The sequence below is a fragment of the Microtus ochrogaster genome, chromosome 8, assembly GCF_000317375.1.
Source record: "Microtus ochrogaster isolate Prairie Vole_2 chromosome 8, MicOch1.0, whole genome shotgun sequence".
Lineage (NCBI taxonomy): Eukaryota > Metazoa > Chordata > Mammalia > Rodentia > Cricetidae > Microtus > Microtus ochrogaster.
Window position 1 is genome coordinate 39,159,878 of NC_022015.1, and position 12,656 is coordinate 39,172,533.

The window sequence follows — 12,656 nt, forward strand, 5'->3', positions numbered from 1 at the left end:
GTATATATTTAATTTTTAGTGGACATAAGTAAGCTGGGAATGTAGCTTTTCTGCTAGAATGTTTAGCTAGCATGCATGAAAGCCCGAGTTCCACCCCACTATCACATAAACTGAACTTGGAGGTGCATGCTTGTGATTCCAGTACTAGTCAAGTGAAGGCAGAAGGATCGGAAATTCAGTTAGTGTCAGCTTGGCCATACAGAAAGTTTAAGACCAGCCTGGGCTAGATGTTCTGTCTAAAAGAAGGGGGGGGGGGCGGTCTTTGTCTTCCCAGACCTTGGACTGGGTGTTTACGTGGAAGTTAAGTGGACCAAAGTCGGAAGTCTTTGGGTGTTACCTCCCACCCCACGCTGGTTATGACGTCATCCCCATGGTATTCAAAGTCAGGTGAAAAGAACTGTCAGACCTATATGATCCTCATTGTGTCCCAAGAAGGCAGTTTCCAGCTCCCCTCAGGGCGGCGGCTGCCAGCTCAGCTGCACAGAGGGAACCTCCCCAGGACAGCTCTGCCCCTTCCCTGAAACTGCCACAGGGCTGGGTAGGACTTGGCATGAGGCTGGGTATGTAGCTGAGCAGGATGCCCAATCCAAGGAGTGGTAAGGAGGGGCCCTGTGTCCCGTCCCTGTCCCAGTCCCTGTCCCGTCGTGACTCCCCCCCCCACACCACCGTCCTGTCCTGTCCCGTCCCATCCCATCCCCACTCCAGTCAGCTGTCAGCCTAGTCATCCCTGCTTGCCGTCCCAGTCCTGAGAGGCAGGAGGAGCCAGAGCAAGGGTGGAGGAAGTCAAGAGTCAGGCCGAGGAGGTTGACCTTGGTTGCTATAGGGATAATCACTGTAATGACACCCTTGGCAATCACACTTTACAGTTTCCCTACCTCCTGGTAACAGCACCCACTGATGGGTGGGAGCTGCTGTGCAGGGACTGTCCACCAGGAGGCAGGAATTGCTAGCTCCATTTTACAGAGGAGAAAACTGAGGCTTAGAGAAGGTAGCTTCTTGTTTAAGCTCCAATGATAGTTAAGAGGCCAGTGGCACATGGACCCGGGTAAGACTAGCCTACAGCTGCTCCCAAATCTTACTTCTTGTCCTTTATTGCTCTCAGCTCTCACACTATGAGGCAGGCTCGGGGGATGGTCCTACTTCTTGTTTGCAGACTTGGGGACTGAACCCCAGGGGGAGGACGCTGCTTAGATTAGGCCATTAAGACCCAGAGCCGGGACTTGTTCTTTCCCATGTCCAGCCCAGCCTCATCAAGTCTCTGCTTAGGTTCCTGAGAGAGGCATGTCAGTCAGTCACTGACCCATGGCCATCTGCCCTGGTGATCAGGAGCTTTCCCAAATCTGACATTACTGGACTCTGGACTTCACTGTTTTCCTGAAGTTTATTTTTGGAGTGGGGAGGTGGCCCAGGCCACATAGTCAGCCTCATCAGGGTGCTGTTTGCTGTTTTTCTGTTTACCGTAGCTGCTGCTGACTTCCGGCCTGTGGGTGACTCAACCCCTCCAGGCCCCATCAATCCCAAGCCCAGAATTCTTTATGAACCCTGGGTAGCATGTGACTGCCCTGCAGACCTCAGCACCAAGGAGGGGGTGGGGCCAGCATCCGTCTGGAATGTTGTTCTTAGTGATGCAGGTCTCCAGCAGAGCCAGGGCCACCTCAAGAGCTACCCGGGGCTGACCGCAGTTGACCCATTTCTGTACCCCAGACTATCTCAGACAGGCGCCAGCTGTGGTTCCGGATATTATGTCTAATTGACAGCCTGGCTGGACAAACACGGGAAGAGAAAGAAAAGAACAGAATGAAGTAAATAGGAAAGGACAGGGAAGAAGGAAGAGGGGATTGAAAGAACCAAACTGACCAAATGGCTGAGCGTGGTGGTGGTACACGCCTGTAACCCCAGCACTCAGCAGTTCAAGGCCAGACTGGGCTACAGAGCAAATTCCAAGCTAGACAGAATTAAACAGTAAAACCTCAAAATAAATAAACAAGGAAATACATAAATAAATAAAGAAGAGCTGAAGGCTAAATACATATAACGCGTGACCATAGGTGGGACCGTGTTCTGCAGCTTCTACTTGCTCCAAGGATAGACCCCCTAACTTTTGGCTCCACTTTTTGGTCCACCTCTGCCCTCCCTTGCAGCTGGGCATCTCAGGCTGCTCTGACTCTTTGCTGCCACCGTGTGACCGCTCTGTCCTCTGCAGGTCATTCCCAGGGCTTTCCCCAGGGGCTCCTGGCATGGGGTGCTGGGTGTTTATGTAGACATGGCCTCGCCTTTGGGGGGCCTTGGCAGGGTGACTTGGGATACAGTTCTCCAAGCCTTTGCATGTGCTCTGCATGCCCTCCCTCTTTAGTCCCAACCACCAGATTCCAGAAGTCCTTGGATTCAACCTGGACTGTGCCATTCAAAACTTTGCCCTCACATAAATCGAGCAACTACTGTGTGCCATGCACTTGGCAATGCTGTTTCATCCTGCCCTTGGAAGTACATATGATTCCTATGCATCTGTGAAATGAAGAAGCAGAGGCCCAAAGAGGAGAGAGAACTTAGACAAGGCCCAGTTGGCAGTTAAAACCTGGACACTGAGTTCCAGAGTTTGTCCGTACAGAATCCTCACAAATTAAGCCAAGTTGGTGGCCATGCCTGTAATCACAGCACTTGGGAGATAGAGGCAATAGAAATAGGAGTTCAGTGTTATCCTTATCTATATAATGGGTTTGAGGCCAGCCCAGGATCTGTGAGGCCCAGCCCCTAAACAAAAGGCAGGCCCTACTATCACACTGATGATTTTCTCAAATATCACCATAGAATCTTTGTCCAGCAACAGATGGAGATAGAGTCAGAGACCCTCATCAGAGCAACAGACTGAGCTCCCAAGGTCCAGCTGAAGAGCAGAAGGAGGGAGAAAATGAGCAAGGAAGTCTGGACTGCCAGGGGTTGGTCCACACACTGAGGCAGTATGCCTGTTCTAATGGAAGCTCATCAAATCCAGCTAGACCGGGACTGAATGAGCATGCGATCAAACTGGACTCTCTGAATGTGGCTGACAATGTGGGCTGACTGAGAAGCCATTGATAAAGGCACTGGGACTTGTTTCTACTGCACGTACTGGCTTTTTGAGGCCCTAGTCTATTTGGATGCAAAGATTCCTAGGCCTGGATGTAGTGGGGAGGGCCTTGGACTTCCCACAGGGCAGGGTTCCCTGCCCTCTCTTAAGGAGGGAGGAAGAGGGAGGAGGGTGAGTGGGGGAGCAGGAAGGGAATGGGAGGAGGGGAGGAAGGAAGTGTAAATTTTTTAATGGAAATAACAAACCAAAAGGCGGGGGCAACTGGAGAGCTGACTCAGTGGTTAAGCGCACTTGTTGCTCTGACAGAGGACCTGAGTTCGGGTCTCAGCACCAGATGGTAGTTCACAGCCAGTAAGTCCAGTTTCAGAGTATTCGATCCCTCTCTGACCTCTGTGGACACTGGGCACACATACGGTACACATGCATTCGTGCAAAACACTGACTCTACATGTAAAATAAACAGTTTTAAATAAACAAATGAAGTCAGAGGTGTGAGGAGCATTTTATGGGCCAACTTGTCCAACACTCTTCATTTTTCAGTTGGAGAAACTGAGGCCCTGAGAGTAGAAGTAACTTTTCATACAGCAGAGAAGCAAGCAGACCCAGGCCTATGCACAGTAGAACCCAGAAGGTGCCCCCTCCCAATCATCCTTCTATGGGAAGTCCAGCTCCCTCAACTGCATGAACCTCCTGGTTAGAATCTTGGTACTATTGGGCTTTCCCCGCTAGGAAGGGTGAACCAGCAATTGGGTGAACTGAAGAGGGAGGGAGCTCTACGGCCCCATCTCAGGGGTCATTTAGCCCCCTAATTAACTCGCTCTGGGTATCTGCAGACACAGATAGATGGGCTCAGGCAGGGAAAAGGAGGAAGAGGTAAGAGCTGCTGTCATCAGTGGGTACCAAAGAACTCATCCCCCCCTTGCTATAAGCAGGCCAGCCTCCAGCACGGCAACACTTTCCTCTTGGGTAAGTCCTCAGAGAGAGGGGCCCAGGACGCTGAAGGCAGGCCCAGAGACTGGGTGCGAGGAAAAGGAGACCAGAAGAGTGGGAAAGGAGGGGCGCCCAGGGAAGGTGTCAAAACGGGTGGAGACAGGTGAAGAGAGTCATGAAAGAAGATGGGGGCAGGACACGCCTCTGCCAGCCGCAGCCACCCTGCTTCTCTCCAGTAGCGCCTCTGAGGTTTTATCTGTTTGTATTTTTGTGTGTATTAGTGTCTTGCCTGTGTGTGTACGTAAGTGAAGCACATGCATGACCTAGAGAACAAAGGGCTCTAGATCCTCTGGAAGTGGAGGAGTTGCAGACTGTTGTGAGCCTGCTCTGTGGGTACTTGAAACTGAACCTGGGTCCTTTGTTAGAGCAGCAAGTGCTCTCAACCTCTGAGCCATTTCTCCAGTCATTTTCAGAACTCTTTAATGAACCCCAAACCTAGAGATAACTGAGCCACCTGCCTGCCATGCTTGTGCCTCTCTGCCTAGAACTACGCTGCTTCCCTTCCCTTCTGGGTCCTCAACCCCAACCTGGGCCTGCTGTTGCTCAGAGCCTTTTCCAGGCTCCCTCCCGCCAGCGGAACAAGGACCTTCTACCTCACCGGGGTTGCTGGGAGGCTCCACAGCCCATCTCCCTCAGTCTCTCAAGTCTCTGCCACGACGCTGTGGTTCTCCAGACAAGGGTCCCCAGTTGTGCCCTGTGGTCTACTGGGGGTGGATGCTAGGAATTTAAAATGTTCTTTATTCTTAAATCGGATGGTGATGGCAGTGGTGGTAGCTTATTGCCTTTAATCCCAGCGCTTGGGAGGCAGAGGCAGGCGGATCACTGAGTCTGAGGCCAGCCTGGTCTACAGAATAAGTTCCAGGACAGCCAGAGCTACACAGAGAAATCCTGGGATGGGGGAAGCCACCAAAAATGTCTTTGTTCTTGAGAATGCCATACAATGTACACAAAGCATATGAGCAGACCTGCCCCACCTACCCCTTGCTAAGACACTGGATTATTATCTAGCTCTGGAACTCCCAGGAAAAAGGAAGGAGAGGACTATGTTGGGATCCAGAAAGTTCTCAGCTACCCTTCAGTGACTTCTGAGGAATTGGAAAAAGGGCAGTGTGTCCTCAGGTTCGAGAGCATGGGTTCTTGAACCATAATGCCCCAACTTGAATCATAACTTGGTGACTTTCTGGCTGTGTGATCTTAGGCCAGTTACTGAACTTCTCTGGGCTCTGGTTTCTACATCTCTACAGACAGAATGCCACAGTTGCTGCCTTTGAGGGCTGCTAGACTACAGACTGAGAATCAGTTCTCCATGACCTTGTAAGGAAGGCCCTTTATCCCTCTATGGCCTATGCTCTGCCTCTCTGATCTCTGGTTCCCTCCCCTGAGCTAGCAAGGCAGGGGAACTCTGCCCATTGTGTTTCTACTCAAAATGCTTTTCAACTATGTGCCACCACTGGGAAGCCTTCCGTGATTTCCCCATGCCCACCTTTCCCTACCGGGACTGGGACTGGGGATCTCACAGGACCCCTGTGGGGCCCAAGGTTCCCAGTGAAGACAGGGAGATGACTCTAGGCTGAGCAGGGCTCCCTGTAAGCCCCCTTCTGCTCCAGCTTTATTTTGGTTCGAGAATCATTCCAGTCAGCGTTCTTGCTCAGCACCACAGCCACCCGGGCACACGGTCAACGTCTCATGCAGTATAGAAGGAAGGAACAAGGGAATGGAGGTTGGGAGATGTGTTCTGCCCTGCAAAGCCCCTGGCTTAGAGAGAGTCCGGGGCTTCCAGATGACAAGTCCTGGCCCAGCCACCAGTATCCCGGGTCCAGTATTCACCTCTTGATACTGGCCCCAGGCTGAGAAGCCTGGCTTCAGTCGGGTCCGGTTACGTCAGGTGTCCGGCCTCCAGGCCTGTTGACGTGTGTTCCTGTTCTAGCCACCCCTCCCCTTGTCATACATGGTAACTGATTAGACCTGGGTCTCCATGGTTCCTGATTGGATCTGGGTATCCATGATTCCTTAGGGCCAAGGACCAGAGGCAGCCCCCTGAGTCCTCGTCTTATCACTTCCCATGCCCACTATCCTTTTAAATCTGCAGGTACCAGAGAGAAGCCAAAAGCCATCCCTTCTCTGGGACTGCCATTATCAAATGACATTTATGAAATTGGGGGGGGTGATACCCCCGCTAACTATGGCCAGGTGGGAGCCAATGAACGATTTTGATAGTGGTTGTACAACCTGGCCCTTGCCTTCTGAACATCATTTCCCCAGAGTTCCTACTGGCTCCAGCCTACGCTAACTATCCCTGAAGTCTGTGTTGGGAACTTGACCCAAGATGCCCACTATTCCTAGGATTGGGTTTAGGCCTGCCTGAGAGCTTTCCTTTGAGAGAGGCCTGGCCTGTAGGGACACCAGCTAGCACTGGCGGATCTGGGCCCCTGGGGACGGCTGGTTCTCTCAGGGGTGGAGGGTCATGTGGCCTACAGGCTTCTGCTGGGCCTGGTCTCCTGGCCTTTTCTTGTCCCCACTGCAGTAGGCAGAGTCTGTGTTTAGAATGGGCTAGCTTGTATCCCGTCCCTTCTATTGTTTGACTGTTCACTACAACCCACTACACCCCTTCTAAATGTGGATGCTATTTACTCCCAAACCCTCAAAGTGCAGCTTCTTTCTTGTCTGAGAGATCCTCCCTGTTCCCCCAGACCTGAGGGCTCCTTCCCAAGTCCATCTGGCTGGGCAGTCACTTGATCAGAACTGAGCTATCCACCAGGATGGGAAAGGGGCCCTCTTGACTTCGTTAACATTAGTCCTGTCAGTACAGGGACTAGCCCCCCAAGACTTCTTAACAGCTTACGAGAATCACAGAAGGGGTGTTGACCAGCTCTGAAACCCACGTGCCTCTGCAGGCTAAGGGACATACTTCATTAGGCTCCCTAGAACACACTTGGTCAGTCTGTTGGGTCTCCAGCCAGCTCCAGGTAGTCCTTAGTGGGGAAATTACCCTAGGTCCCCAGGTGAAGAGCCACACCCATTCCTCCATGACAGTCTGGACAGAGGATCCAAGATGACTGATGAGGACCCCCTAGGAGGTGAGGCGGCCCCGGTGTCGACAGCTCCAGCTGACTATAGAGAGGGCATCGCTGGGTAGAACTGAGATGGTGCCAGGCTCTGACAGCTCTGCTGCCCATTTGGCCTGCTTTGGCTGCTAGTTTCGCCGGACTGGGTGCCACATGGACACAGGCCTGCGCAGTGTGGCCAGCATCTGGTTCCAGTGTGTGGTGCCCATGCCACTGGCCGCTGGACCAATGATGACATGTCCCACGTTGTCCCCACGGCCATCACTGCTGCTCTCAGCCACGGTCACTCGGAGAGACAGGTCCTGGGGAGAAGGAGACATGAGAGATTGGGACCAGGAGCAGCTGAAGGGTTCTCCCTGGCTCCAAGGTCCCGACATGTGAATACCAGGCCCTGAGAGGTACAGGCGGCTCTCTGCGCCTTCCCATGAGTGGTCCTAGTTACTTACAGACGGACAGTCAGCTATGATGTGACCTCACGAAGTGCTAGAAGTGACAGCTGCAGCAGGATTTAAAAGCTATCTCTCAATTCTTTGTCCCTCATCATTTTTTTCTTTAAGATTTATTTTAAGCCGGGTAGTGGTGGTGCAGACCTTTAATCCCAGCATTTGGGAGGCAGAGGCAGAGACAGGCAGATCCCCTGGAATTTGGAGCTACAGGTGGTTGTTAGTCACCACGTGGGTACTGGGAGCTGAATCCAAGTCCTCTGGAAGAGCAGCAAGTGTTCTTAAGTGTTCAGCCATCTCTCCAGCCCCTTGCTTTGTTTTCTGTTTGTTTGTTTCTGAGACAGGGTTTTCTCTGTGTAAGTGTAAGAGTCTCACTATGTAGCCTTGATCGTCTGCAGTTCACCATGCAGACTAGGCTGGCCTCAAACTTGGTCTTCCAAGTGCTAGAACTAAAGACCATTGCCACCTCATTATTTATATTTATCTATAGTTCAGGCTGGCCTCAAAATCCCTTCAGAGTGGGACATGACCCTGAACTTCTGACCCCCCCCTTTCCACCTCCTGAGTGAGTGCACCACCATGCCTGGTTAATGAAGTGTGGTGTGTTTGTGTGTGTGTGTGTGCATGTGTGTGCACAAGAGTGTGTGCGTGTGTGCATGTGTGTGCATGTGTGCACAAGAGTGTGTGCATGTGTGTGTGAGTGTGTGCACAAGAGTGTGTGCGTGAGTGTGTGTGCATGTGTGTGCATGTGTGTGCACAAGAGTGTGTGCGTGTGTGTGCACAAGAGTGTGTGCGTGTGTGTGCACAAGAGTGTGTGCGTGAGTGTGTGTGCATGTGTGTGCACAAGAGTGTGTGCATGAGTGTGTGTGCATGTGTGTGCACAAGAGTGTGTGCGTGAGTGTGTGTGTGTGTGTGTGTGTTGGAAACCCAAGATCCTGTGTGTGCTCTAGCTTCCCGGCTTTTGGACTTGAGCCTTTGCTACCTGTTTCTTTGTCTTTAAAATATGACATTTCTTACTCCATAGGGCTGCTGTTGGAAGAAAATTATGCATGTAGGCGGGGAGAAAACCCAGAAACAGAAAATGTGTGACCCGGTACTGGCCCATCAACAGAGCACTTTCAGACGCCTCTCCCTGCTACTGGCATCATCATGTGTGATCACAGCCGAGAGTCAGGGTTAAATACGAACAGGTTTGAGATGTTAGCCCAGATGTTCTTACCTAGTCTCCAGCAGCTCCAGTTTTGGAGGTTAGAGGGAAGGGGCATTGTGACAAACAGGGCAAAAGCAGGGGTCAAATGGGTGAACTATCCAGTAAGGGACAAGGTTATGATCCTAGGACTAGCCAGATTCCTAGATTTGGGACACCTAGAGTGAGGCTGACATTCAGCTTTCAAATCTGAGGAGCTGGCAGGATAGCTCAGTGGTAACGTGGGTGCCTAGCACACACAAAGCCTCCAGTTCATCTTCAGCACTGGAAAATAAAGAAATTCCCAAGAACATCCCTAGGAGGGGACTAGGTGAGCCCTGCAGAGTCCCCGGGCTGCAGGGCAGACTTTAGTACAAGGATGATTATTAGACATAGCTAAGGATAGAAAGAGACAATGAGAGGAGAAAGGAGAGGAAAGGAGGGAGCGAAATCCCCACTCTCTGACTGATAAGGCTTAAGCTATATTCTCTGTGGTTCATCCTACCACCCCCAGCCTGTAGTCTGTGATAGACCAGAGCACATAGTTGTCTGGAAATTCTAAGATGAGAAGATCCTAGTGGGGTCTTTGCAGTAGGACCTCTGAGGGCTTAGTTCACACCTAGGCTCTGGGGTCACCTCGAGCTCATCTTCAGGCCAGTGTGGTTTCTCAGAGCTCAGCTGAGCTGTCACCTCCTGCAGAAAGTCCCCCCTGAGTATGAACACTGGGGAAGCTTCCAAGGGGGTTTACAAAGTCTAGGGACTTCCCTACCCATCCTTCGTAGGCATAAAGAAAGCAGTGTCTGGGTCCCCAACCCTCACCACCGGCTGGCACGTAGTGGTGGGTTCAATTAGTGATAGACTAGAAGGAGGTTGGCTTGAGGTCCCTCCCATGAGGCAACACGAAAGGGATGCAGTGGCCCAGAGTCCTGTGAGGCTCCGGCGCACCTCACCTGGAGCACAATGGCTGGTACCGAGAAGATCATGGCTTCGTTGAACACTGGGTTGGGGTCATCCCTCTTCACGGCCGTCTTCTTCTTGCTCATCTTCCTCCCATCCTGCAGCAGGTATACTTTGACGAAGGGGTCTACAAGCAGGTGTGTGGGTGAGGGTCAGTAACACGCTTGCTTGCTTATGTGCCATAGCCCTGTCTACTCTGGCTCCACCCACTGCCTCCAATTCCCTAGTCCTTGGCTATAGCCATTATCTCCAGAGGTCACCGTTTGGTATTTATTTATTTATTTATTTATTTATTTATTTATATTAAGACAGAGCTGGGCAGGATGGTGGTGGCACACGCCTTTAATCCCAGCACTTGGGAGGCAGAGGTAGGTGGATCTCTGAGTTCAAGATCAACCTGGTCTACAGAGTGAGTTCCAGCACAGTCAGAAATACACAGAGAAACTTGTCTCGAAAAGCAAAAATAAAAACAAAATAAAACAACAACAACAAACAAATAGGATCTCATTATGTGTTCCAGGCTGGTTCTAAACTCCTGAGCTTAGGGATCCTCCTACCTCAGAGTCCTGAGCCGTGGAGATGAAAACTGCCAACTACACAGTGCCTGGCTTGAAAAATCACACTTTGTTGTTTACTTGTTTATTTTGGGGTTTTTCAAGATGTGGTTTCATGCCAGCACCACCCAGCTAATTTATACGATTTACTTTTATTTTGACTTATGTATTTAAATTACACACACAGAAAGTGTCTCCGTATGGGTGTGCACATTGAGTGCAGTGCCTGCAGAGCCTAGAAAAGGGTGGCAGAGCTGGCGTTCCAGTGTGGATGCTGGGAACTAAATTCCAGTCCTCTCCAAGAGCAGCAAGTGCTCTTATCCTTGGAGCAATTTCTCCAGCTGTTTGTTTATTTTTGAGACTGTCTTGCTAGGTAACACAGGTTGGCCTTGAATCTGTAATCCTAGTAGTCACCCCATTGCATACGCCTGCTTTGCTATTGGGCATTGATTGATTGACAGATATTGAAAGACAAAAATCTTTTAGGCTGGTTCTGAATTCTTGGGCTTAAAGGCTCTTCCTGCCTCAGTCTCCTGAGTAGATGGGCCTATAAGTGCATACCACTGTACATAGCTTGATGTTATTTTAAGGATGACCTTGAGTTTCTGATTCTCATGCCTACACCTCCTGAGTGTAAAGATTATATTTTTTTTTTCCTGAGACAGGGTTTCACTGTGTCATGTAGCCCTGACTGTCCTGGAACTCACTATGTAGACCAGGTTGGCCTTGAACTTGCAGAGATCTGCCTACCTCAGCCTCCCGAGTGCCCGGATTAAAGGCATACCACTACAACCAGGCCCATGCTGTGTTTTATGCAGTGTGATTACTGAACCCAAGGCTTCATGCATGCTAGATGAGCACTCCATCAACTGACCTATACCCCAGATCCCCAGACCCTCGATATTATTTAAAATCCACTTCCCAGTTGAGAAACCCAAGGCTCTCATGGCCAATCAAGAGAGGGCAGCCGACTGCAAATTTCTCTCCCACATACTCCCTGGAAGGAGGCAGATCAGATGCTTCTCTCCCTGTTAGTGCCTGAGTGCAGACCGCAGACCTGAGTGACTGAATGCCAACACAGCGGGACCTAACAGTGTGCAGCTCTGAGATACCAAGTCTTCCTACTGCCTGGGGCCCTCAGCAGACAAGTCCCAGTAAGTCCTCGCAGACCCAGAGTGTGAGAGCCCACAGGACACCCACCCCAATGGTTGGGGCACGGCTCCTCCCCATTTAAAGTCCTGGTTTCTGCCCTGTCTCTGAGCTCAAGTTCTGACAGATGGAGGCTGACTCCCCATTTCTTGTCTGGCCACAGCACAAGTGTTGGCTCCTGCCCTCAGATTCAGTCACTTTCCCTCTAAACTCCACACCTTGGGCTGCTTGTCACCCTCTGGGGTTCGCATGTTTCCCCAGCATGCCTGGCTCCTAGCTTAGTTGAAACCACAGGGGTTCTGGCCTTGTGCCCAGTGCATGCTTATAGCACACAACTTGCCCTGATCCATGTGGAGGAACTGAGGACATAGGCCTTCACCTGCTGTGGTCTTGTCGTTGGTCCAGATAAGATTCTTGGCTTTCACCACAACCACAGTCAGACGCTCGGCTGTGGGCAGGTAACTGAGGGACAGCAGGATCTCTCCCACAGCATCAGCAGCCTGTGAAAACAGGTATGGCTCAGGAGTCTTCTGCCCTCCAGGGTCAAGGGGTCCAGGGAAAGGTGGATACTTCCTTTTCCATCGGAAAGCCACTGCTTTGGGACTAACTCTTAACCAGGCACCAGGCTGGCAGGATTGAGAAAAGGATAACCAACCCACCCCCTGCCACACCAGGGAGGATGCACAGACCCCCCCCTTGCTCTGGGTGTGGACCATGAGAAAGGAGACCCAGAGGTTGCCTGTCAAGTGCATCACTCAGATGTAGTTTTGTTCCTCATTCAGGGCCAAAGAAAACATTCTCTGACTAGTGTAAAGGGATCCAAGTTGACAGCATTTGCTTAAGCAACAGTGTTCCCTGATAAAAGTAAGCTTCAGCTTGGCCCCTGTCTGAGATAACCCTCTTTCGGGTCAGACCCATGCATCCCTAACAGTAGCTTATAGGATAGAACTTCTGATGATGTGGTCAGTACAGAGATGATGGGCTGGAGAGATGACTCAGCAGCTCAAAGCACTGGGTTCCTTCCCAGAAGGCCCAGGTCAGTCTCCAGCACCCACCATGTAGCTTACAACCATATGTAACTTCAGTTCCTGGGGGTTGGGCATCCTCCTCTGACCTCCATGAGCATGGTACGTGTGCACGACACACAAAAATATATCCAGGTAAACCAGGAGAAACACTCATAAGAATAAATAAATAAAACATAAAATAAAAATAAATATATACTGGCCGGGCGGTGGTGGCGCA

The 12,656-nt window shown here is 51.1% G+C and overlaps 1 protein-coding gene across 2 annotated transcripts in view; it reads right to left on the bottom strand.

Moving 5' to 3' along the window:
* Nucleotides 1–5,621: 5,621 nt before the first annotated feature.
* Syt12 (synaptotagmin 12) overlaps nt 5,622–12,656 on the bottom strand; it is a 33,008-nt gene continuing 25,973 nt past the window's right edge. For both annotated transcript variants that reach the window (XM_005351671.2, XM_026781623.1), the window contains 3 exons: nt 11,791–11,911; nt 9,702–9,835; nt 5,622–7,424 (listed from right to left, as the gene is read on the bottom strand). In XM_005351671.2, the coding sequence (XP_005351728.1) occupies nt 7,251–7,424; nt 9,702–9,835; nt 11,791–11,911 (429 nt within the window). In that variant the 3' untranslated portion in view covers nt 5,622–7,250. The remainder of the gene's footprint in view (nt 7,425–9,701; nt 9,836–11,790; nt 11,912–12,656) is intronic.